Here is a 27116-nt window from a genome sequence, read left to right on the forward strand (position 1 = left end):
ATCTGCCTATGCACAAATGGCATACAGTGAATGTTCTGTATCAATTTTATATGATACAGGTAGCAGCCAAAGGGCTGGGAAGGCTTAAAAAGGAACCTCATGTAAGTGCTTGTATCCTGTAAATATGTATTTATATAGCACCGTCATATTCTGCAGCACTTGTTGAAGATAGGACAGAAATCGCATAGCTCAAATGGATAACTTCAACACACTTTTTTTTTTTTTTTTTTTAATATAAGGAAATGTAAGCACTCACAAAAGGACCACCTTAGGATTTGGCCCGGTGACTATAATAAGCAGTTTAATAACAGATAGCTATTGTGCACTTCAGGACTCTCCATCAAGCCTGCCTTGTTAGATGGTAGCTTTCTCTGTAAAGTGAAAAGCATATTTTCTTTTTTTTTTTTCTCATCCAAAAATAATAATGTGGATTAATCCAAAAATGCACACTTGGAAGTAAAAAGGGAACTGTATGCATATGGAATGTATGTCAATAAAAATGTTTTTGTACATTCTTGTGTCTTTTTTGTGCCGGCCAGCGGAATATAATTTATTGGCTTTGCAATTCATAAAGGTTGCCTTTTTATATTTTCGAGGAATATAATATAAATATAATTTGTACAGTGTTTTACGCATATATAAATAAAATTAATGGTCTGCTGCACCATTAGTCATAGCGGAATCATTGGACGCCTCCACTAATTTACAGACCCTTGTTTTCAATCAAAAAGATTGTAAGCTCTGTGTTTAAAATGTCATGTTTGTGTATAACGACATTGCACAATGCTGTGGATTCTTCTGGTATTTTTTAAATAAAAATAATTTTCCAAATGTAAGTTCTTAGTACAGCATACCATGGTATATACCATCGAAAATAAATATCACCCCTTGAGCAACTATACGGTTTCTGTATAGTTTCTTCAGAGGTTAGGAGTTTTATGTTGGTAATGATCGAATAGTTGTTGTTGATGCCAAGGATATAGTTGAGAAACTATGTTGCAAACATGCTTCATGAATATGGCAATCCATTGTATTTCCTACATGAAGAGCCAAGCTGACCTGTCATGATAGGTCTATAATAACATTTTAAAAAATGATTCAACTTATGGCTGTGTTTTGATTTGCAAGCCTTTTCCCTGGACACTGAAGGAGGTGGATGTGATAAATTCCTATGGTTTAAAAGTAATTTGTTTAACCTGTTTTAAATGTTAAGACGTTAATGTGTTACAATTTGTAGCCTTTGGACCTTTGGGAGTCACTGTGCTAAAGGAGTTATTGGTAACATTTTATCTCGATGTGGATGCACAATATACTGCATTTATTGCTCACCTATTTGTTCTGTGTCTATTTAAGAACATCTCTTCTCCAAAACTCTGTCATCCATCCTCTCTCAGACAAAACTCCATCCTCCCTTCTCCAAAACTCCCTTATCCATCCTGTGTCAGACTTCTTGCTTTAGCTGTCCTCACTGCTCCCTGGGGTGTCCTCCGTCGGGTGTCTTCCTTCAGCAGTCACATGTCAGGCATCATCTGTCTGCTGCTTCCCCTGGGGTCCTTTTTTGGTCATGTTCCCTCCCCACACACACATCGTGTTACATTGTACTCTATTTTACAAAAAAAAAAAAAAAAATCTAAATGTTTTCTTAATATGTATCAACTGCGAACCCCTCAAAAGGTGTTTGTCACTATTTTATTAGTTGTCATTGCAAATCTTCACCATGGACTCGTGTGTGTCCCTTAAATTTGGAGACTTCGCTGCCTACAATGGTCAATGAGGATTATGTATAAATAATAATGTTGTTTTATGTCTAATCCTGATTCCTTCAGTCATGTATTTGCTCTTGAGCATGTATGATCTGTATAATCCTGTCAGAATGGGGTTTATACCTAAGAAAAGAGAAAAATGTGCAGAACTGACTTTTAACACTCAACATTTTACTCTCAGTATGTGACTTCTTGTTGTCACTGTGCCATTTTGTTCCATACAGATAGTGCCGTATTAGGAGTGGCAGAGAGTTCTAGTCCCTAAAAAGTGATCTAAAATAGGCTCAATTATGCCCCTTTTTTGTACAGTCAGCAACTTTTTATTTCACCACAACAGGCGCACTGTGGCATTTTTTTTTTACACAGGTTAAACAGGAAATATGGCGCCATTGCACTACATTTTAGAGGGAAAAACCTTAACGGATAACACCTAAGGAGGCTTATGTTTAAAACTGCCGCACACTAAAATTGAGCCTAAAAGTGGCAAAGTCCCATAGTGCAACAACGTACGAAGCAAACTTTCATCAGAAGTCAAAAGTTCGTGCCCTTTTTTGTTTTAAACGTATGTTAATGTTTTATCATGTTGTGATTTTTAAAATAATGCAATTTTTTCTTAAATAGTTTAGATAAGTCGGCATAAAATAAACCTGTATAAAAATTAAGTAAAAATATACAGATGGTACTATATTCATTAAAAAAAAAAAGTATATATATATATATTGTCCTTAATTACAGTTTAGGGATGTGTTTATTGTTGGTCAGACCATGAACAAAAGCTATACGAACTATACATCAAAATAAAAAATACATTAAAACATTTCAAGATGTTTCTATGTTAACTACCAGGAGGGGGAACATACAACAAGAAATCTGGTTTTCACTTGTGCTTGTTTTGTATATGGCTATACCATTCTATACATTCACGGTCAACCCTTTTAAAAAAAAAAAAAAAAAAAATGTAGTTAAAACATTATACAAAATATGAAATCACATTTAAATACAGGATTCAAGATTACACTTTTAAAATACAATCATATTGCTGGCATAAAAAAAATGTTCCATCTAATTTATTACTAAACCAAATGGAATTCCACATCGTTCCAAGATGTGGAAAACCGCAAATAAAATTTAAAGTGTGTTCAAGATTGTGTATGTAAAGATAAGTGGATTATTATTTGTATATAACCTCTGCATCAATGAAATCAAATCGCGAACCAGAATTGATTGCATGCTATGTTCTTACATGAAGCTAGAGAACATGTCTTGAAAACCTATTTAAAAGAAAAAAGGGTTAAAATACATTTTTGTTTTTCTTGCTTATATTTTTATTGTATAAGAAATAATTATTTTTTCATTCTAAACAATTCTAAAACAAGGAAATAACCATCTTATTAAATTCAGACAACACGTTTACAAAACAGGTTAACAAGTGTATCCATCATCTCAAAAATCCATGCAAAACTCTTGGAATGATTCTATACAAGACTCCCTGACTTTGCGGAGTAACCTATTGCTGACGTGAGCCAGCAAGATAAAATAAATTTGTGACCTTTTAAAAGTCTTATTACGTTTTCCCTTACATTTTTATTAGCTTCTGGATGGCCTATTTCCATAGGCCAAAGGTGAGAAAACATGGGTGTCACAGAATGTCAGAATTATTGGTAAGTATAAAATAATTTGTTGGATATTTTTCTTATTTAAGACTCCCTGGCACTCTTATTACTGGGGTGGTGGAGTATCCACCCAACATGATTTATATTTATTTAGTTAGTATTTTATTCATTAGTATTCAAGACCCCATGGCAGCTTAAATCTGACATGGGGTTTATACGCCTTCATGCATGCATTACAGAAGTGGCCAGAATAGTAAAAAAAAAAACAAGGTAACATTTAATAAATACAAGCAAACCCAAAGTGAGGAAGACAGACAGATCTATAAGATTAGGCAGAAAGAGGCAAAGCAAGTTATAAGAGCTGCCAAACCACACGCAAAAGAGTTTCCCTGTCAGTAAAAAAGGGAGATAAAACATTTTTTAGATATATAAATGAGAAAGGGAAAGTAAAACAAGGAGTGGTAAGATTAAAAACAACCGAATGAAGGTATGTAGAAGAGGATAAATGTCTACCTGACTCCTGAAAATGGAAAGGGATAAAATAATTGATCAAGGTGGTGCAGTAGACATTGCATACCTGTATTTCAGTAAGGCTTCTTTTACACTGTTCATAGAAGACTTATCAATAAACTGCAATCTCTGAGTTTAGATCCCAATATTGTTGAATGGATTAGGCAGTGGCTGAGTGACAGGCAACATAGTCAATGGAGTAGGTTCGGAGCTGTTGCTGCTAGTGGGATACCTCAGGGATCTGTACTATGGATCCATTCTCTTTAGTATTTTCATTAGTAATATTGCAGAAGGTCTTGATGGTAAGGTATGTCTTTTTACTGATGACACACAGATTTGCAACAGGGTTGATGCTCCTGGAGGGATAAGCCATATGGCAAATGATTTAGGTAAACTGGAAACTGGCATTTAATGTGGATAAATGCTAAGTAATGCATCTAGGGCATAAAAACCCAGAGTATAGAAAATTTGATACTGTCCTAAACCTCAACACGTGAGGAAAAGGGATTTAGGGGTAATTATTTCAGAGGATTTAAAGGTAGGCAGACAATGCAGTAGAGCCGCAGGTAATGCTAGCAGAATGCTTGGTTGGATAACGAGAGGTATTAGCAGTAGAAAGAGGGATGTATTGGAGTATTATGTACAGTACTGGAGACTATATCTCCAGAAGGATATAGATGTGTTGGAGAAAGTTCAAAGGATTTATGAAATGGTTCATAAATTAAAGTTTGAGTTTAAAACTTGCCAGGAAAGGTTAAAGTATCTTAACATATATAGCCTGGAAGAAAGCTACCAACCCAGCGGCGCACATGTATCTCTCCAGCCTTCATGGAGGTATGCAAAGTAAATGCAGGCTAATAAACTCCAACAGTGTACAGGAGTTAAGTGACATTTAGTCCTGTATTTAAGCCTAGGCCAAATAGGCCTAGGGCGGACACCAGAGGGGCTGCACAGAGCCTTTTTCCCCTCTTCTCAATAGTGCTGCTGCTTCTTGGTTTCTCAAGAGTGGTGCAGCTGCTGTTTTTACATCTAGCCTGCAGAGGGCAAACCAACTGCCTGCCACTCAGTACTGTTACATTTCTGCAACAGCCATTTACTGTATGGGAATGTAACTGGCTTCCTGTGAGAACATTTCCTACAAGGCATCTCTCCCCCACAATTCTGCTCCTAATCCTCCTATCCCTTGACCAGGGGAGGGCTGGCAGCCTACGACCTGGGGGGGCAAGTCTAGTCAAGTGGCCCATTTGGCCACCGAATCAGCCCACCATCCATGCCCAGTTTTTCCTGATTTTCTAATGCATATTGATGTGATGGGATTGGGAGTACATCAGTACACTTAAAAAAAAAAAAGTAATCATACGCGGGACGCCACAATTTACTGCCACTAATCCTTTTTAATAAGGTATGCAGAGTGAAATAGAGTACATAACACAAAACCTTTATTTTGCCTCTCACTGATTTCTGGGCCTAGAAAGTTTTGTCCTCTGAAGTGACTACAAATTCAGGAGGGTGTTTTATCTCTGGATGAGCAAAAATTAAATAATTTAATTTATTCCTACAGTAAGTAAAGTGCCAGGAAACAGATGACCAAATACACACACACGCATCAGATGACCAAATACACAAACACACGCACCAGGACAGGCTCTGCCACACCGGCACCCAAAGACACCAGGGCAGGCTCTGACACCCACCGGACGGGCTAAGCTACAACAATAAAAAGAAAGTATTTTCCACACTGCTTTGTCGTTGACCCTCCTTTTGTGTTTTTGCCCCTTGTACACTTACACATCCCTGCAATCACACACATATTCATTCATTCATTCATTTACTCATTCACAGATACTAATTCATTCAGTCATTAATATATTCACTCATTCACAGATACTCACTCATTCATTCCCTCAATCTCGGATATTCATTCATACACCACCCCCACCCCCACCCCCACCCCCTTAGCTGAACTGCAGATCTGCAATTGCCCAGTCCGCCGTTGCCCTTGACTCTCCAATAAATGGACTTCTTCACTAGCATGTGCTGCCTCCTTTAGACTTTTATGTATGTCTGGGTATCTTTTTTCTTGATTCCAGGACAACTTTTAACACAAAATAAACTTCTGTTCAGTTGAAAGGTTGCATTGACAGTAGGCATTTTATATAGAAATGCTTAAATGAAAGAATATAAATAAACCAACTTGTTGATGACCCTTGCCTCTGTATAGCTCTATCGTGTATAACTGGGGCAAGTTGGCAAAATAAAAGGAAATAAAAACAAGAAATGCATATTGCTAAATCATAGTTTTTTTTATTAAATATGAAAAAATAGTTTACACGCAAATTAATATTTACTAGTAAAACATTTTTCCTATAGGGTAGTCTTATATTCAGGTTTTTTCTTTTTCCTAAATTAATATTCAAATTTGGGGGGTGTAATATTGTCAAAAGCTGCAGACACTCAGAGATGACTTTTAACAGCAACTTTCTTTATTTTGTTTCTTAACATCACCATATTCCTCCTTCCATGTCCCAGCTCCCAGCAAGCTAATCCCACACTTCCTGTTCCTGTCCAGAGTCCTCTTCCCTTAAAGGGAAAGAGATGCTTACTGTATGTTACAGGGGGGTCATCTTATAATCGAGGAAATGCGGTATTTCTTTCTGCGTTGTCCATTTTTCTGCAAAATATTTTAAAGCATGTAATTAGTACAGTAAACTGATGAAATCATCTATTCTAATGTTCTATATTGATTCATACTTTTAATGTCAAAAAGCAAACAAATAAATTAAGTAATATCCTTCACTCCCACTGCTATTTATATAATCTGAGGTTTATATGTCATGCCACTCATGGTACAGCTATACATGCAATAAGTAATCAACTTCCATAGAAAAAAGAGGGTTGGAGAGATGAGAATAACTAAATGCAAAAAATGTGGATTTGAAAAATGAAATGTACATAAACAAATAATTTAGCATTGTTTACAGATGGAGTATAGTCAAAAACACCTGGGACTCAAGAGTTTAGTAAAAGCAGATACCATATAGGAATGTGATGATTTTATTGTATAATTGATCTGAATAAGATCTTAAGGAAACTCAGCAGGACATTCAAACACAATTCAATGCAGTCACTTATATAACTGTCCACCATTTATTATAAAATTAAATAAATAGTTTATCCATCTATAGTAACTTTAACTACTCTGCACCACTTGTGTAATCCCTTCATCCTAACCTTAAAAAAATGTATGTTAATTAACCCCTACCAATAATTTCACTTACTTTTTTCTTCTTCCAAACAGGTTAAACCCCCTTAATTTATTTTTACTATCACAGAAAATGTCAGCATTGTTGAATGTGTATGCAATTGCAATACCCAGCCCAGGTCAGTTAGCATTAAAGTGGCTGAGTAGAAGGAAATCAAGATTAAATCAAAGACTCACAGCTTTTCTGCTTCCTCATACTGTGTACCTCTGTAATACAGAACATACATCCACAAAGAAATCTGAGTAATGGAGATATAATTGGTATTTACAGCGCCCTCCACTAATATTGTCGCTCTTGGTAAATACCTTCAAAGAGTGCTGTGAAAAATTGTCTGTATTGTCTAATGAGGTTTGGAGAATACATGGCAATGGATCTGAGACCACTGCATCATACAGAATCTCTCCAGATCCTTCAAATTTTGAGGTCGACGCTAGCGGACTCTCTTCTTCAATTTGCCCACAGGCATGACAAGACTGCTTTAATGCGACTTTAAATATTTAGCATCTGCTTCGCCTGCTGCATTTTCTTCTTTTAGAAACCATGCAGGATATTCCTGTAATGTTACTGTGAATGCCTGAGACTTTCCACACCCCTGTTTTGACTTGTTTTGCAGAGTATGGACATTTTTATTTATTTATTTATTATTATTATTGTTATACTTTTATGTGCATGCTATTAAAAGAACAATCCTGTACATTTGTCCTGGGATCAGTAAAGCTAACTCTGTCCCTGAAATGTTTATCGGCTACCTAGAGGTGCCACAGTCAATCAAGAGCACCAGGTTTCTATACACACACACACAGACACACAGACACACACACACACACACACACACACACACACACACACACACACACACACACACACACACACACACACGAATACTGATGCACATTCCCAGTGCGTTTTACACTTACTGAACAAAGCCATACCAAATATGTGCCACTGGCATAGTAGTGTGTTGAACAGGCTAGGCTGCCGCCATCAGCAAAGGTGAGGGACTTTGACACTGAGCACAGTGAATTCCATAGACTGCTCCTGAGAAAGCCAGGCCCTTACTTAAGACATGGCAGAACCCATTGAGAGGCTGTTCCAAAGTGTCTAAAACTGGACTCCAGCATATCCCTACCACTTTGACCCATTTGCTGGTTAACAACATCTTTGGACTCTGTAGTAGACCAACCCGTATCAACAGTACCGATTCTTTTGCAGCAGTTTGGTATGGTTTTTGATGATATGTAGAGAGTATTTCATTTCCTTTTGTGAGTGCATTGGTTTATCATATATTTTGTAAAGTTATTTTGGTATTACACTCCTTTTATTGTTTATTTACTAGTCATCCCATGTATATAGCATAGGTGTGCTTGTGTTGATGTCAAGATCATACTACACTATATTAATAAAAACATGGTTTGGCTGTTCCTGTAATATAAAAAAGGGAAGCACACTGGTCTTACAGCAGGGTCACTGGACAGTCCTAGAAGATCACTTGCTGAAAGGGGCTGCACTTAGAGGTGGATCCAAGGTGATCTAGATGTCATGAAAAAGCAATTTAAAAATATTGATAAATGTGGACCAAATGAAATGATGGAACTCAGCAGCAATGGGGAAAATGGCCTCCCACGCAAGACTTTATAGACCTTACTTACATGGAACACTACTTTTGAACTGGCATGTCACAGGTGTTTTGTTTTCCTTGAGTTTTATATTCTACAAATAAAAACCACAAGTTCGGGTTGTCTCTGTTGTGAAATCAAGTAGTAGACTTTATTCTCATGTATTTTCTACTCTCTGACAACAGACATGTGAGACTATAAACACGATAGGTGTTACTGCACATGGCTGTTGGTTAAAAAAAAAAAAAGAGAGCAATCTAGTTACCATGTCAAAGCTCCCACAATTTGTCACAAGACAAACTGAAAAAGCTAACAGCTGCCTCTCCGAGTTATCAGATCCCGTTTACAATACATGAAGCAGACGGGTGAATGCATTATCTACCAGAGAGGCCTAGACAAAAGCAACTTTCCCATTATGGGTTAACAAGATTAGGCAATGGATGCAGACTCTGAATTTAAGACATGCAGATTCTCTCATGCTGCTAAGTTAATATACTATGTCATATATTTCTTGACCTCAAGTTCTTTTGCACTAAAAAATAACAAATTTTAAAACCATGCCAGTATCATAGCGTATTGATTTGCACACACACTTGGTTCTTTATGGATAATATACTAATACAAAGTTCTCAAAACATTAAAATCTGCTTTATGAGCACACAACTGTCTCTGTGAAACTTTTAAACATTTCAAATGTCACCATATTTGCTGACATTAATTGATTCCGACCTTTTGGAACATCCTCCTAAAGGCCATAATAAATATGTATGTATGTTTAGAGTTATATATAATATATAAATCAAAATATACATTTTTTTACATTAAAATGGTTTATGTAGAATTTTGTGTGAGATAGTTGAAACTGTAACTGTATTTGATAAGTTTACAATATTTAGTAAGAAACCTTTAAGCTATTCCTTAAAAAAAAAATTACAAATCTTGATAAATCAATAGGGATACGAAGCAGCTAAATAAATGGCATTTGGTCAGGTTATTTACTAGGTTATAACAAAGTCACAACTCTTTTGCTCACTTTATGCATCCTGACCTAAAACAGACAAGAGCACCTGCCATGTACCTTTCTATATTTACCCACAAGGCAGGACTTGCAGTCCAAGAAAGGATATAACAAGCAGGACCTCTCTAAGACTATTTTTAGCTGGAGTCCCTTATCCATTTGGTGGCACTTCTGTTATAACACACTGTTTTGCTTCAACACATAACAGTTTGGTTGCAGTTGAAGCCCTTCAGTAGTTTGTCCCTTTTTTTGTGGATATCATTGTGGCAAGAAGAAGCTGACACCAGTGCATCAGGATTATGTGCCTATTCTAACATGAGGTCCTAGTCATTGTACAGCCCATAAAGGTAGGTTATACGTATACTTGGGGCAAAGGTGGAGAGTAACCAGTAAATACCCATGCATTTCAGGGTATTGATCTTCATTATGGATTCTCAGGCTTAACTCTTAAAAGACAGCCTGGTCGTAAACATCATTCAATTGATTTTAAAGTTGTGTGGTTTACAGCTATCGTCTCATATGATAATTGGAGTGAAAAAAACTGTGGAAACAATTTATAAAGGTGTTTTTAAGCATTAATGATCAGATGTCATGTATCTGTTCTAGTCAGCATTTTATGTTTCAGAATACAAAATATTGGTATTCAAAATGTTTTTTTTTACATATATTAAGTATTCAATAACAGTGAAATATGTATGTATTTTAGAAACTATCAATTCAGTTTACATATCTCTGAGTCTGTTTGTAATATTAAAATGTTTCTATTTTTACACTAAAGTTTTTTTATGGACTGTGTGAATACAGTTGTGGCCAACCCTGCACAAGGCTTCCCTTTATAAAAGGATAAGAGTTGGTGGCAGGATTTGTTGGACTAAGAGCAAACTGATATACAGAGGATTTTGTAGTAATCTGTTGCTGTCTGTCCCAACATAGAAATTAGGAAATTGCTTAATCTCAAATATAATAAAAAGCAATTAGCCAGACTTCCAGGTAAATCTGTATGAATTAAAGTGGCTGTAATTCAAAAGGGGAGATAGTTACTTTAGACATCAGTGAAGTGAACACTTTTTGACTAACATGACTTAAAACAACCTACAACTGCAATCCATATATGATAAATATCATACCCACTGTCCCTAGCGTTGGATGCTCAAGGTCTTATCTGCCTGCTGCTATTTCTTATTTCTCATATTGACAAACATTCTAATTTCACCATGACAATATCAGAATGTTTATGTTGCCATTAGTGTATTGCGATGATCTCATAGGAGTTGCTTACATGTTTAGGAGGGTTGTGTAAGAAGTGACCACATCAAAATTGGGGGTTATTGCAGTAGAAACCAATAGGATGATCCTGATGATCGAACCATTTTACTTTTGAAGACTCCAAATGCTTTCTTTCTCCATATGTGTCAGCTTACAAGTCAGGTACCTGGATCCACTTCTTGAATACAATTCAAGCAACAGCGCTACTATTGCAGAGTCATGTAACACATCTGACCTCTTAAGCATCTGTTTTCCAGAGTGGTCCGGCCCAGTGTTTAGGGTCATACCAGGCTAGCCCTGCTTGAAAAAAATTGGCTTCCATATCTTGATTTTTGCATCAAGCCCTGATTACATTACCTAACCTAATCAGAGCTGACAGCTATGCTAAGATACACACTTTTATATATTTCTGTATTAGTTATATACAGTAATTTACCTTTAAGCTTAAGAGGGGTTAAAGAGACAATTCCAGGGGCAGGCAATGACAGGGACACATGTCCCATTGTCTGGAAACCTGGTCACCCTATAGCTAATGCTAAAATGATTGTAAACAGAAGAAAACAGAGAAAATGACAGTGCTCCTGAGTTAACAATATAGAGGAAGGTTGGGTGGTTTATATACGGAATGTAAGCTATTCAGTGCATTACGCTGGGTACTATTTTTATGAAGAGAGAGCTTACACTAGCCATGGGCTTAATTTGCCTGTATAACTGTTGTTGGCTAGCACTGTCAGGATGGTCTGCCCGCAAAGTGATCTAGTGATCAGTAAGCAGTAAACAGCTAATTTTCATGGGATGGTGGATCTGCCCATACATCACATGTAACTATGCTCTATCCATGTCTTGCCTATGCCCTGTCAACAAATCCTTTTTATTTTCTTTATTATTTGTATTACTATTATTTTACAGACAACTGAGGTTTGCATACTAGTGAGTAATCAACTGGAGGAATATTAAAGAAAGTTTTCAATTTGCCTGGGCTAGTGCACAGAAGACCAGGTGGTGCTGCCTTTCTGTAGTTGGGTGGCAGCTGCTAACAAACTGGTGGAATTTCTACATGAAACATCTACATGTTTAGCTGAAACAAATGGAGTAAAGTTCCTTAATTCCTAAAATAACTGGACATCATCACATCTTTATTTCATTTTATTGTTAGTGTATCTTTGTGACCCTTTATTCATTCTAACTTTAGTAATGAACCCTCTCTTTCTCCCATAGTATTTAGATCTAAAAACATTTGTATGATGAAAGTGGTTCTGTTCAGATGCAAGAAGATGAGTGTCATGGATATAAAAAAGATCTTCTCCTTATTGAAACCCAAAGAAGAAGAAGACAAGCTTGCAGAAGCCCGAGAGCTGCATTTGGCTGTGGTTATGGACAATCCAGAATATCTTCAGTCTCTCCTTTCAGAAAATTTGTACAAAGAACTAATCAATAGTGGGAGTGGTTGGGGTATTCCAGTGACTCCTCTCCGTCTTGCTGCATCTAAGGGTTCTCTGGAGTGTCTCAAGATCCTGTTAGCTTATGGAGCAGAAGTGGACATCCTTGATGTGAAAGCACAGACTCCACTGTTCACTGCTGTCAGTGCTGGACATTTTGATTGTGTTAGGGAATTACTGAAAGCTGGAGCCAACCCTTGTGGGAGTATTTACAATAACTGCTCACCTGTCCTAACAGCCGCAAGGGATGGTAAAACCAACATTCTCAGGGAGCTTTTGGAATATGGTGCAGATGTCAATGTCAGATCAAAGTTGCCAGACTGGGCTACTAATATTACAACCTCCACTGGACCCTTATACCTTTCAGCTGTTTATGGCCACTTAGAGTGTTTCAGGACTCTTCTTCTGTATGGAGCCAATCCAGACTATAACTGTATAGACCAAAAACTTCTTCAACGAATCAAACAACCGAAATCTGTGCTAGAAACCTGCCTGAAACATGGATGTAGGACAGCTTTTGTGAAATTACTTATTGATTTTGGTGCGAATGTGTACCTACCTGACCTTCACACTAATTCATCGTTCCCTAATCATGAGGCAATTGAACTTCTCTTGAGTGAAAGAGGTAAAAAAAAGTTGATGCAATTTAACCCAGTAATATGTCCAAAACTAGTCAATATCAACCATATCTTGCTGTAAATTATCAAAGCATGCATACTTTAGTTATTTTTAAAATATTTTCCTTTCTGAACATTACGGGTAGAAAGACAAGCACAATCTGGCCTAGAATCAGTTTTGACTCCTCTGAAAGAACGCTTCAAAACTTTAGACAAGAAGTGTCTTGGCTATATCCAAATTAACTTAATGTTTTTTTAATTTAATGTGAAACTTATTTAATTTGGATATGTCATATTTTCTGGCTCTGAAGAATGCACATACCAAATTGTAAGAAAAAACTAGGTACATATGAAATAATTTGTAGCGTCTTTAATATACTAGTCGCAATAAACGCTTTAGACCTCCAAGACAATCAAGAAAATCGGGAGACCCTGAGAGGCAGGAGCTGCTCACCTTGCGGTTGACCTCCAGCCTGAACCCAAAATCCCATGAAGAGCATTTTAACTGCAGAAGCTTTAGTCTATTTAGCTGTAATTATCACAGCTGGCACCAGACTTGCAACAGTATATCAATCAAAATAGCATAAAAACTGCCATTATTTATTACCATCCAGTTGTTTTTAAAGGGGTACTCCAGTTTTAAAGGAAGACCCCTGGGTGATTAATACATATGAAAGTATGTGTCTGGCTGTGGTATTGTGGGAGTGCCCCTCTCGAGATTAGGCTCTAGTTCTGCCACTGCTTTGGGAGAAGCTGCAGAAGAATGCCTTCTCTGTGGTCTATTGTTTGCCCCTCCCCCTCATCCCTCGAAATACTCATTGAGCCAGTTTTGGAGGTGACTGCCAGTACGTAAAGCACATGTCGGGATATCCTACACAGCAAATCGCTGGGGGTAGAGAAAGGAGAACATGGATACCAGAGGGTTCTGCAGAATTATCCATGCATTTGTAAGAGGACACTATGGAAATGTAAAAAAAACTTCTCAGCTGTCATATGCATGAACATGCACATGATGGCTAGACCTTTATGGTCTCTCTGGATAATGAGCTTAACAGTCCAAAGTAACATTATGCTCCCTTTCTTTGTGTACTATTGGTCAAGCACTACAGGCTGATTTCATGTAAACAATGGTCATGTTCAAGGATGGTAATCATTAAATGGTAGTTTGAGATTTAGTCTGAAACTTCTTTACCCAATAGGGGCATACAAAATTAGAAAGCAATTATCCAGTAATTTGAGATACAATCTCTTACATTAATAGCAGATGTGTCTGACCTGGGAAAAACTGACATCAGTTAAAAGTACACTAGCTTTTCACAAGGCGCTCTCTAAGGAAACATTTTGTAGGACACTTACTTTAATGCAGACCCAAGGTATATGTTTTCATTACGTGTCTCAGTCATAAGAACACACTGGCTTTATCCATTTTCTACACTACATTACCATTTCCCTAGGTTGGTTATGCTTTGGGGCAGCAGGGTTTTTTTAATGTTATAAAAACCATCTCCATACTGGTTTACATTGACCACAATCATCTGAGCCTAGTTCTCCCATCCTATATTTCACCATGTCCCATTTCTCCATGAATTTCCCCAAGCATATGTAAGATTTTTTTGTTTCTCTGCCAGAAAGATTGATATATATTTATTGACCCACCTGTTCGCTCAAAAAACTGTGAAAGAGCTTTGACAGTGTAGAGGCTGTTTATATTGGGGGATCTGACAAATGTCATGGTGCTTAGCACAATACATCTGCTTTTTGTGGTCTGTCACTCAGAGATAAGAGACAAAAAAGCAGAACTTAGTACTAATCAAAGTCACCCAGTTCATTTTTAGTGATGAATGAAAGTGATCAATGGATTGTGTAATCATAGCAGTGCTTCAGAGGCTAAAAACAAATTGCTAACAGCAATATTCTGCATAGGCTTTGGAGTGATATCTCAATATATGCCCTATGGGCTCCAGTGCTTTCTCCAAACCTTGAGGTGGACATCATTCTCTGGGTATGTCTTATTATATTTTCGCAGATAACCCCAAGCACAGCATAACCTCAAGCCTCTCTTATACCCAACAGAGAGCTGCATGGGTGCAAAAGGGTCTTTGTAATATATTGGTATATATAATTTCAAATCATATCTATAATAAGGTAACCCTTGGTTGGATTGTTAAGTATACATTCCACACAAATGTGAGATCATGAAAAAGTCCGAATTCTCTTACATTTTTTATATTCATTGTTTATTAACTCAGCTGACTTAAAGAGGAATTCCTACAAAATTTACCTGTATGAATTTTTTTTTTTAAATATGGTACTGTTTTTTAAAAAAAGATAGTTTTACATAATGTAATGTTTTCAGACAGTTGTATATTAGCCATTTGTATGCGTTCTAGCTCTGTTATCTGGGCCTCACCTACCAAACAATCTGACTCCTTATCATACTCCCTGGTTAAACATAAGAATGGCTCAGTATTAATGCCAGTAGGGCACCAACTAATATGTGCTTAGTAGGGAGGTGAAGTAGTGTGAAGTTTTCCATGGGTGTCCTTACTTCCGTGTTTCCTCCATGCGAACAACCTGTTGTAATTTCTATTGTCACTGCTCAGTAATGTTGCATTTTCCAGCTGGACTTTATTCAAAATGGGGCATTACTCCCCTTTGAAAACATAAGCTGCCCCATGCATGAAGCCGCATATAGTTGAAAATGATGCCGTATTTTGCGGCATTTTCGACAGTACACAGCTTTTGTATGGGGCATCAGGGAAAATGTGGTGTCCAGAGCTCCAGGAGGCTCCCAGATCATGTAGGCAGGGGTTGGAGAGTGCCAGAAGACCGTGGGCAGGTAAGTATTCATGTTTAACATAAAGGTAAGTAGATTTAAAGAGGTATAGATACGTCATTAAGTATATATCACTTATCTACTTAATGCTTTATTACAAACAATATTGGCAGGGTGGTGGGTTTCCCTTTAGTCATCCAGCCTGACACTCTGACTAATGCAAGTCTATAGATCACTGAAGTGTAGTATTTGGGCAGGAAAAGAAACACGGAATTTAACATGACTGGCAACAATGGCAGACGCTATGAAATTATTCATTATTCCTCTTGTAATGTAAAAACAGATGGTCCATTTGATGTTTTAGGTGTTCAGAATACTCAAAGCACAAGAAGAATGAAATCTGTTGAAAGTAAATTAAAATCTGGAAAAATATGTTTTCAAAAAACGATGTATGGCATTTTCTCTGTTGACTAATTACAATTTTTTGGTGACAGAGCCACCTTAACAATAATTATGTTTCACCCGAATTATCAGATTGGGGAATTAGATCATCAGAATGACAAGGTGATCTTTCTCCAATTGACCATAATTGAGCACCATTCATTCTATACTGAACCACTAAGTGTAATCAATCGTATATGTTACCGTACTTAATGTATGTGTTATGTTGTTATCTGTCTGCAGTGCACCCCAAGACCTTGATGTCACAGTGTCGATTGGTCATCAGGAAGCTGCTAAGAGAAGCAGGCCACACATGCCTTATTGACCATCTGGAGGTCCCCCAGACAGTGCTAAGATATTTGAACCACCAAACTGGAGAGACATGAAGAATTCCAAAAAACAGGGAACCTTGGGAGACCACCCCCTCCCCTCCTTTCATGTAACAGTTACTAGGACTGGACAAAAGAAGCTCTGATTGAATGAGAAGGTTTAATTGTTTTTTTTTATGGGCTGCCTTTTAATGATAATGAAAAGCTTGCTGTACTTGCTTGGTTATAATGCCACTTTGTGCATATTTTAACCAAGTCACATCTGACAAATGGAGAACTTTAATGCTCATTCTAATTCATATTTTAATTTCCATTAATTAGATAGAATATATAAATAAATAACGTATTGCCAAGAACTTCCTTACAGCTCACATTACCCAAATAGTTCAGTTCAGAACATTAAATAGCTGCACTATTGTTTACAGATTTTAAATAATAATAATAAAATAACATGTAAGACACACACCTTACTGTATAACATTACTGGGAGCAGTTGTATTAACTTCCTGTTTACTGTATTTAAATAAACACCCCCTTTCCAGTCATTTTTACTTTTTGTTAATGTGCCACTTTGGTAAAAGGTGGTATATCTTTGCTGCTTTAGTAAGATTGAGGGATAGAAGATATTATGATGGGAAAAAAATCTTTTTGACACATATATAAGCTTCCCAGAGTTAAAAGAGTCCCTTTAAACCAAATACCTCAAAAGGTGGTAGGGTAAAGTCTAAACACTATTTAAATTTGTATTAAATATCTGGTTTTTTTTAAACAAGATTTTTTCTTTTTTTTCCCCAATTAGTGAAAACACACTTAGAAAGCATATTATTTGCCTTAATTATTTCAGTTAATATCTATAGAGCACACCCATCTGCACAAGTTAAACGATGCATGGGGCATCACAGATTCACTGGCTTTGCTAATTAACTAAGCCTCATTTTATAAGGTGCCCATTAAGAAAAAGTCAATTACTGGCTGTAACTCGGTATTGATTTTATTCTAACTTAAGCGTAAAGTGTAATATTTTTATTATAACCAAATGTAAGACATTGTAGGCATTGAAAATATAATATAATCCATGAAATGAAGAAAATGGTATTAAAACAAATCAACTATGACTATTTCTTGGTACAGGCTGTTGTATCCAGCTTTTGATTAATGCACTGGTAGTCAGCTAAGGTGTGTATTTAAATAGCACTGATAATCAACTTTGCTATCAAAATGTACCATCTGACTGTATACGCTGACAGTGAAATAGTGACTTATCGCACCAATGCCAGAAACTGTAATATAAAGAATCTGAGAACTTTCAGGTCACCCCAGACATAAAAAAACACGTGGTCGGAACAACTGTGCCTGATATGGTACCTTGCTATTTGTGTGGGATCAACATATATTTTATTTATTGACATAAATGTGTGGTTTGTCATTTTTTAATATTTATAATAAACGTAAAGATTTTATAATCTTGTCCAGAAGATGTTTACATTCTTCAAGTTACATTCAGAAATCTCTGAGGTGGGTAAAGGGTCACATTTGTGATTTGTCAATTAATCTTGTGGCTTGTCATTTGCGGCTTCAAGCCTTCTGGATGAGGTACAACAAAGGACCCAAACATATTCACTGTAAAAGGAAGGATTGTGAACAGATGTTATGGGAAAAATAACCTAAAACTCAAAATGGGAAAAAATACACACAAGAAAAACCCTAACCATTCTTAGTTTGGCAGATGTCTAAACAGGAGAAGGCTGTAACAGTCATCCTAAAGGGTAAAAATCAGCTAAGTGGTGCAATAATGAAACAGCCAAAAACTTATTTGGCAAACAAATTTGTACTGCTATCTATTCCTGACCAAACACATTAGCAGACAAATAAAAACATAAACACCCATAGGAGATCAAAAGTATACAACCATTGTGTGGCTGCTGCCTACATTCCTTGTTACTGTTACCTAGTGGCTATAGATGGTACTGCAAGTAAAACACACAGAAATGCTTCTGAAGTGGCCCAAAATCGATCCTGTGTCCAAACAGTTAAAAGGGGAAGACAGATGTGCATGAATGTGTGTGCATGCTTGTATATTTGAAGAGGAGTATGTATATGCAAGAATGGGGACAGAAGATTTGGACCTTTACAATCATTGAGTACAGCTACTGCAGCATTATGGGACTCCGTTGCATATTTTGGCCTACTGTGACAGATTGAGAGTGGTAAAATATCACAATCACCACCTCCTCCCCCAGTGACTGCTCAATGGGCCAGTTACAACAGAGATCCCTTCAACCAGCCCGCATACACTATGGAGGACTGTGGTGAGCTGGCTCCACAGAGTGCTGGGTTATGACCAGGCCCGGACTGGGACAAAAAATAGGCCCGGGCATTTAAGCCTGAGCAGCCCATATTTATTTATTTATTTATTTATTGTTAAAGCCCACCCTTCATGTACCATCTTTGCATTTAATCATTCACACAAATCATTAACACATTCATTAATGCAGTCTCACAAATCATTCAAGCAATTCATCCTCACATGAATTCATTGTCATACGCATTCACACAATTCATCCACACATTCATTCATTCTCATACGCATTCACACTACCCCCTCTCTTCATCTTATCAGCCCCTTCTCACTATGTTCCCCCTTTTCACTATGTAACCCCCTTCCCCACTTCTCAATATGTACCGCCTCTATCTATCCCCTTTCCCACTATCTAACCCCCCTCTGCCCCTTCTCACTGCACCCCCCTCCCTCACCCTACTTACCTTGTTGCCGGAGCAAGAAGCAACTGCGACCGCGCCTGTGACAGGGCAGGATTGACTTAGGGGCTGATGGAGCTGCAGCTCCAGGCCCCCACCTTAAAATAGGCCCAGTCAGGACCGGACTGACTGGTCCTATATGGCCGCATTAACGCAGAGCCCCTTAAGCCCGCCGCAACTACCCCCTCCTAACTATCTACCCTTTCCCTCTTTGAAGTTCACTTACCTTTCAGGAGTCCTGCAGTGGGGGTGCAAGGCCTCTGCCTCCCAGCTCTGCCACTGTATGGAACAGTATAGAGTGATGGGAGTTATGATGTACTTTTAGAGCATAATAAATAATCCACACATATATACCAATCCACACATATATACCAATCCACACATATACACCAATCCACACATATATACCAATCCACACATATATACCAATCCACACATATATACCAATCCACACACATACACCAATCCACACACATACACCAATCCACACATATATACCAATCCACACATATACACCAAACCACACATATATACCAATCCACACATATATACCAAACCACACATATATACCAATCCACACATACACAAATCCACACACACATACCAATCCACACACACACACCAATCCACACACATACACCAATCCACACACATACCAATCCACACACACACACCAATCCACACACATACACCAATCCACACACATACCAATCCACACATATATACCAATCCACACATATACACCAATCCACACATATACACCAATCCACACATATACACCAATCCACACATATACACCAATCCACACATATATACCAATCCACACATATATACCAATCCACACATATATACCAAACCACACATATATACCAAACCACACATATATACCAAACCACACATATATACACCAATCCACACATATACACCAATCCACACATATATACCAATCCGCACACATATATACCAATCCGCACACATATATACCAATCCACACACATATATACCAATCCACTCATATATACCAATCCACACTCATATATACCAATCCACACACATATATACCAATCCACACACATATATACCAATCCACACACATATATACCAATCCACACACATATATACCAATCCACACACATATATACCAATCCACACACATATCAATCCACTCTCACTTAATGCTTTCCTACCTTTCCTTTCTTCTTTCAGCTTCTTTTCCTCTTCTTCGCTCCTCTTCTTCAATTCTTCTGTCTTCTTCCGGGTCAGAGGGCACGGACAGCGGTGGGCGCGGCTTCAGTGTTGTGCGCCGGGATCTGACAACAAACCCCGGCGCGCAGCAGCTGTTGCCGGGCGGATCACAAGGGAGCGGTATCGGAGGTCTTTAACAGACCTCCGGCTCCCTTGAGTGATTTTAAGCCGGGTTGAACCCGGCTTAAAATCACTCAAGGAACCGGAGGTCTGTTAAAGACCTCCGATACCGCTCCCTTGCGAGCCTGCTCCTCCAGCGGCGGACATTACTGTCCGTCTCTGGAGGGGTGCCGGAAGTTGGCACCCCCTGATGAGCGGCACCCGGTGCGGACCACCCCCCGCCGCCGCCGCCCCCTGGAGTGTGGCGCCCTGTGCGGTCGCACACCCCAAAGGTCGGCCCTGCTCTAAGGGGCCGGGAAGCCCCACCAGGGCCGGCCTTAGGGGTCTGCGGCCGCACAGGGTTGAGATTAAAACATCGGGGTTTTTTTTTCAACTTTATTTAACATCCTCCATGTTAAATAAAGTTAAAAAAAACTTTATTTAACAAGGAGGATGTTAAATAAAGTTAAAAAAAAACCCCGATGTTTTAATTTAAACCCTGTGCGGCCGCAGACCCGTAAGGCCGGCCTTGGTGGGGACTTCCCGGCCCCTTAGAGTGGCGGACCCGGTCGCAGTTGCGGCGGGCTTAAGGGGCAGGTGCCCCTTATGCCCTGCGTTAATGCGGCCGTAGGTAGGGTAGGGGCCTGGAGCTGCAGCTCCATCAGCCCCTAAGTTAATGCGGCCCTGCCGTGGCCCGGCCCACCGGGCAAATGCGCGGTGTGCCCGATGGCCAGTCCGGGCCTGGTTATGACATATCATGGCACTCCAAGCGAGGACACTGGCCATAGATGCAGGGGCTTGGGGGTCCTACCCTGGGTAAAGCCTAGGCCAGGCAAATATGTAATTAATGGGATCCAGTCTGCAGACCAGCCTTGAACTTGGAAACTGCCACGCCACATGCCCACACATTCAGGAACATTCCCACAATGTAGAGACTGAGCCTAGGAGCAGGAGGCACATAGTTCTGCGCTCTGGCGTCAGTGCGGAGTACGTAACAGTCCAGCACTGATGTCAACTTAAATTACACTCTCTTTCTGCTCCTACCAGAGAATGGTGGGTTGGGTTATAGTGAACATGACATGAGTTCTAGGGAACATAAAGGACTGTGGAATTTAGTTTACATGAAGGACTAGCCTCTTCTTCCTCCAGCTAAACAACCAGGGACAGGGGTACCCTTCTGAAGGAAGCTGCTTCTGCGGCTCTCCGGGTCACTCAAGGGGGAACTCTGGGTCGCACAGCAATGTTGGGGTGGGGCTCACAATGTTGGCGTGTTCACAATATACTAAATCAGCAATAAACAAACGGATCCCAGTGATGTTACATGACACCATAAAGGATACCATCTGGCCCCTGACGTCTATGACGAACCCAAAGAGATTGACAGTCGGATAAAGTAAAAGCATAAAAAGTCTACAACTACTACTAACAATAAAGCTGATAACATAAAAAAAAATTAAAGAATTTCCTCTCGGAAAGAGAGCCGAAAAAGTTACGTCACCCTTGTGATATTTGATCGCCACTGAAATACGGAGAAGAAAATACAAATCTCCGACATTCACCATTAGTACTTGGTGAATGTCGACATTGGCCGGTGTAAGTAAGAAATAAGGGTATTTAGCAAATATTTCGGACATACACCAAGCGACTATGTGAATGTTGACATTCACCGGTGAATGTCGACATTCTACAGATTTCGGTCTTTCACTGTAACATATATATATATATATATATATATATATATATATATTGCACAAAAATAAATTTGTCCTTGATAAAAACTATATAATTTCTGCCCTGTGTTATATCACATCAGTTATATTTATTTTATATAATGATATGGGTGTAGCTGCTGAAAATAGAAAATAAGCATGCTTTTGTATTGTGTAAAGATGCTCTCAGCTCCCATCACGGCACTTATGTATGAAAAGTTGTGAAACGTGTGACATCTAGTGGCTACATTAGGAAATACAATCCTTTCCAAAGTTGGAAAATAACGTCATTTCAGCAAGGGTATTGAAATGAAAGATTGTAAAGTATACTGAACGCACTCAGGCTCGGGATCCAGCACAAACCAGGTGTGCTTGCCAGTCGGGCACAAATACGATTAAGAAATAGAAACTCGAACGCCTGCTGAGTTCTGATTGGTACAGGTCTGTTCCATCGATATACTGCTAGGACCCGCCCACTTCATGTTCATTGGCTGGTTAGACTGTCAATTTCAGGCTCAACGCGGAAGTGATGCAGATAGGTGCGTATAAAATAATTTTGAAATGGCTTTTAGGGGAGCGTTTATATTTACTGTATATTTATATTGTAATAGGAGTAATGTTAGCATTTCTCTATTACAAAGGACAGACTCTAAAAATATAAGTTTGTTTACAAAGTGTTTGTGTAATATAAGGTTCTGGGGCATTTGTCAAGGATGCACCCCATTTTCAGCAATTTATTTAATTAGTAGCTCAGTTTAATGTGATGCTTAATGTGTGGCTGTATTAATGAATTAAACGGACATACAAGCCTTCATATGCACTTTAATGTGTATAGCACTGAGGTCCCTTTACATTTATGCTTGTGCTCCTTTTCCCACTCCCCAGCTGTTTTGTGAGCAGATGTGTTCAGCTAAACACATCTCCATGCATGTGATATACTTACCTCTGGTCAGCTTTAGTGCTGGCTTGGCAAACACTGTGGACCGGGGTCTAATGAGACCTCAATGCACAAGCGCTACCATTTATTTGAGTGGGAGCACTTTACTGAGACTGATACAAAATGAAAGTTCTTACTACCTATAGTTTTTTCCTATAGGTCAAGTTTAAGTATGTTGGAGGTGTCCCTTTTCCTTTGTGTGATGAGAACTGTGTGGGTGTGTACATATAGCCGATTTTTAAAATATTTTTGCTTTTTATATACATCAGGTAAAGAAGGCACAATGCGAGAAGGCTTTCCATTTTTGCTCTGATACCTGGATTCTCTGTATACACCCAGAAATATATATATATATATATATGAGCTACAGGATTTCCCATGCTAAACCTCAAACGTTATGAAGACTCTGGAGAGGGGCACGAGCTGTACATTGCAGTATCAACAGACAGACCACAATACCTGGCTGAACTGTTAGGTCAAGAGACATACAAGAAATTGATTGACAGCCGTAGTGGTTGGGGAATTTCAGTGACCCCATTACATCTAGCTGCTTCTCGCGGGTCCATGGAGTGTTTAGAAATTCTCTTGTCTCATGGAGCAGATGTGGACAGTCTGGATGTGAAGGCCCAGACGCCTCTCTTTTCTGCAGTCTCTGCAGGCCATTTTAACTGTGTGAAAGTTTTGTTAAAAGCTGGAGCCAACCCTCGTGGTAGTCTTTATAATAATAGTTCCCCAGTCTTAATGGCAGCTCGGGATGGTAGGACCAACATCCTTAGGGAGCTTATGGACTATGGAGCACCAGCCAATGTGAGGTCAAAAAAAACCATCTTGCATTGCACAAATGCAGCTTTCATTGGACCGTTATACATTTCAGCTTTGTATGGGCACCTGGAATGTTTCAAAACATTGCTTCTATATGGGGCTAATCCAGACTACAATTGTACAGAAGTGAAAGTCATTGAAGGAATGAAGCCGTCTAATTCAGTGCTAGAGTTCTGTCTCAAACATGGCTGTGAGATATCCTTTATAAAACTACTTATTGATTTTGGTGCTAACGTGTACTTGGTTGACACTAATACTAACACGATATCTTGGAGGAATGATGCAGTGGAGCTTCTTATGAAAGAAAGGGGTAATGTACTCATTTTCAGTTGATTTTATATCATTACTGCTTTATCAATTCAGTCTTTAACACACATTATGTGAGTCAAGGATTAATCAACAGAAGCAGAAGTATGCACATGTGTGTACATGTAAGGGAGAGTAGGGGAGGGCTAGCTGCTTTGAGTCTGGCAGGCAAGGATATACACACATACACTGCCCTTACACATGCCTCCCCATACATAAGCATATACACTGCCGGTGCACATACATTATCAGGAAACACCTTGGTCCTTAGTTTAGAGATGAGGAATTATGATAGTAGAAGTGGCCACCACCTGTGGTCAACCACTGGTATAGAGCAGGGGACAGAGCCTGTACCGGTGAGCAGAAATGTTACACCAGCCAACAATAACAGCTATAAGGCTGAAGAACAGAAACAGCTGGGTAGCAGGGCCACAGGGCTAATCTGAAAAGCAGGGTTAGGTCAGGCCAGGAGGTCAGCAACAACGGTCAAACAGCCAAAGCGAAAGAGAATGGATAATCTAAATACATAACCAAGGTCAACAACTGGTGATCCAAACATAGAGAATGAGGTACAGCCAGGAACACAGGTAGCGGGAACAGGCTGGTAGGCAGATAAGGACAGGTAAAAGGCAAGTATCGGGCCCTGGCAGGAAATAAATGGACTTAGTTAAAGTTGAGAAGAAAAAATACAACCAAGAACCTTTCTGCAGGTGTTCAGACCCTTCAGAGCCCCCCATGGGTGGGTACATGTCGAAACTGCATAGTGGGGTGAAGCCAAGGACAGAGTGCAGCTTTTGGCAGAGAAAAGGACCCAGACTTTGGGGCCGAAGCCTTGTCCATACACACTACCTCTTACATTACCCCTTTCTCCCCATCTTCTTCCTCCCTTTCTCCTATTGTCTTCCATCTTCCCTCTTCCATACTGTCATGGGAGTGCAAGTTCTGTCACCCCAGACCTCTGCTTTGGTGCTCCCTGAGCACTATGCACCGGCATCAATTGCTGGCACATACTGATTAGTGGAGCATGGATCCAGAGGACTGAAGTGACAGACCTTGCGCTCTCTTAATGTTGGGCCAGTTAGTGGGAGATTGTGATCTCCCCAACCGGCCCTACTCAGCTGGCGTCCCCTTGGCGTACCCAGAACAGCGCTCATGGAGCCTGGGTGTGCACTGGAAATCTCCCGGTAGCCCAGTCTAGCTCTGCCGCCTCACTGCTCACCCCCCCCCCATAGATACGCTACTGTTCTAGGGGCTGTATGGTGAATCACCTTGCCACCAGCTTTGGTGCCTAGCTTGAAATAGTCAATCAGCAGCAGGAAAGTGGTCCTATTGAGCTTTCATTAGCTCAATGTTTGTAGAGACATATTTCCCAGCAGGCATCTGACATCCAGTTTCAGGCTGCTTGAGTTTGCTTTTATTGTATTTTTTTTTAACATATTTTAAAACTGGTAGGATTGGATTGGTACTCCGAATAGCTGAAGCATACACTTCAGGTTGAAATACAGAAAATGTGTGGTATATTTTATAGTACTCTGTCAATATGTTCACTAGATTAATGTGAAGTTGTGGGGATTTGAGTGTGTGTGTTTTTCAATTGAAGAAAAAATACCCAGAAACAAATAAGTTAAATTTCTTGTTACACGGATATTTGTATTGCACTGCTGATACTTGCCAAAGAGAGATGGCCGATTTAGAAACAATTTTTAACATCTATTTACATTTGTCTTCTAACTACCCCTTTTGTTTTTGCAGCTCGCCCCAGATCGCTGATGTCTCAAGCGCGTTTGACCATAAGGAAGTTTTTGAGAGAAGGGGGAAATATACATGTCATTGGCCAGCTTGAGGTTCCTCCAATGATAAAGCGATATTTACAGCACCAGGCTTGACAAAAAATGTAAATAGAAAAGATTGCATTAAAAATAACGCACCTGGACCTTTTAAAAGAATATATATATATATACATTTAAAGAAGTGTCTCACAGTTTTAAGCTATAATAAATGCATTAATTCACTCATATACTATGTACTGAACACATATGTAGCTGCCAAAGATGGCCAGCTACATATCTCCTACACAGCAGCACACTGAATCCTGTAAGGAGTGGTTTCACTTGCTCATTCATTTTTCTTTTCTATAATAAGATCAGCTGGCTGGACTCTTTGTATGGATCAGGGATTGTGATGTCAGTGTGATGGGCTCACACCTCCCATATAATGTTTTGCCAATGTCATGTCAATTACCCATGCCTGTTACAACAGATAAACCCCACTTGAGATAAACAAAAAATAAAGTGATATGTTTTTAATGTGGTTTTGTGGAATACAGCTCCTATCACCTCCAGTCAGAATGTTGGCGAGGCTGGTGGAAGTTGTACCTCACAAAAGCATGGGCATAGAGAAGCAGAAAGGATTGCTTGTATATACGTGTATTTTCTACCTATGTTTTGTTTCTTTAGCACGATTATCTGATTTAACTAGGGCTGCAACTAACGATTATTTTAATAATCGATTAGTTGGCCGATTATTTTTTCGATTAATCGGATAGAAAAATGCAATTTTTTTTCAATTTCAAATAATGTACCGTATTTGC

General features: G+C 39.0%; 2 protein-coding genes across 4 annotated transcripts; both read left to right on the plus strand.

The window, feature by feature from the left end:
* Nucleotides 1-9947: 9947 nt before the first annotated feature.
* ASB12 (ankyrin repeat and SOCS box containing 12) lies at nucleotides 9948-16928 on the plus strand. Of its 2 annotated transcripts, XM_053473003.1 has the most exons (4): nucleotides 9948-10141; nucleotides 11074-11211; nucleotides 12268-13113; nucleotides 16566-16928. In XM_053473003.1, the coding sequence occupies exons 3-4, from the start codon at nucleotides 12291-12293 to the stop codon at nucleotides 16706-16708; spliced, it is 966 nt and encodes a 321-aa protein (XP_053328978.1). In that variant the 5' UTR covers nucleotides 9948-10141; nucleotides 11074-11211; nucleotides 12268-12290; the 3' UTR covers nucleotides 16709-16928. The 2 variants fall into 2 exon arrangements, with proteins under 2 accessions (XP_053328978.1, XP_053328977.1); XM_053473002.1 differs by lacking the exon at nucleotides 11074-11211 and having other exon boundaries at nucleotides 9948-10130.
* A 6829-nt stretch (nucleotides 16929-23757) lies between these two features.
* LOC128503001 (ankyrin repeat and SOCS box protein 12-like) lies at nucleotides 23758-26496 on the plus strand. Of its 2 annotated transcripts, none has more exons than XM_053473004.1 (2): nucleotides 23758-24530; nucleotides 26279-26496. In XM_053473004.1, the coding sequence occupies exons 1-2, from the start codon at nucleotides 23777-23779 to the stop codon at nucleotides 26410-26412; spliced, it is 888 nt and encodes a 295-aa protein (XP_053328979.1). In that variant the 5' UTR covers nucleotides 23758-23776; the 3' UTR covers nucleotides 26413-26496. The 2 variants fall into 2 exon arrangements, with proteins under 2 accessions (XP_053328979.1, XP_053328980.1); XM_053473005.1 differs by having other exon boundaries at nucleotides 23758-24535; nucleotides 26279-26429.
* Nucleotides 26497-27116: the final 620 nt, after the last annotated feature.

This window comes from Spea bombifrons, chromosome 8, assembly GCF_027358695.1.
Source record: "Spea bombifrons isolate aSpeBom1 chromosome 8, aSpeBom1.2.pri, whole genome shotgun sequence".
Taxonomy (NCBI): Eukaryota; Metazoa; Chordata; class Amphibia; order Anura; family Pelobatidae; genus Spea; species Spea bombifrons.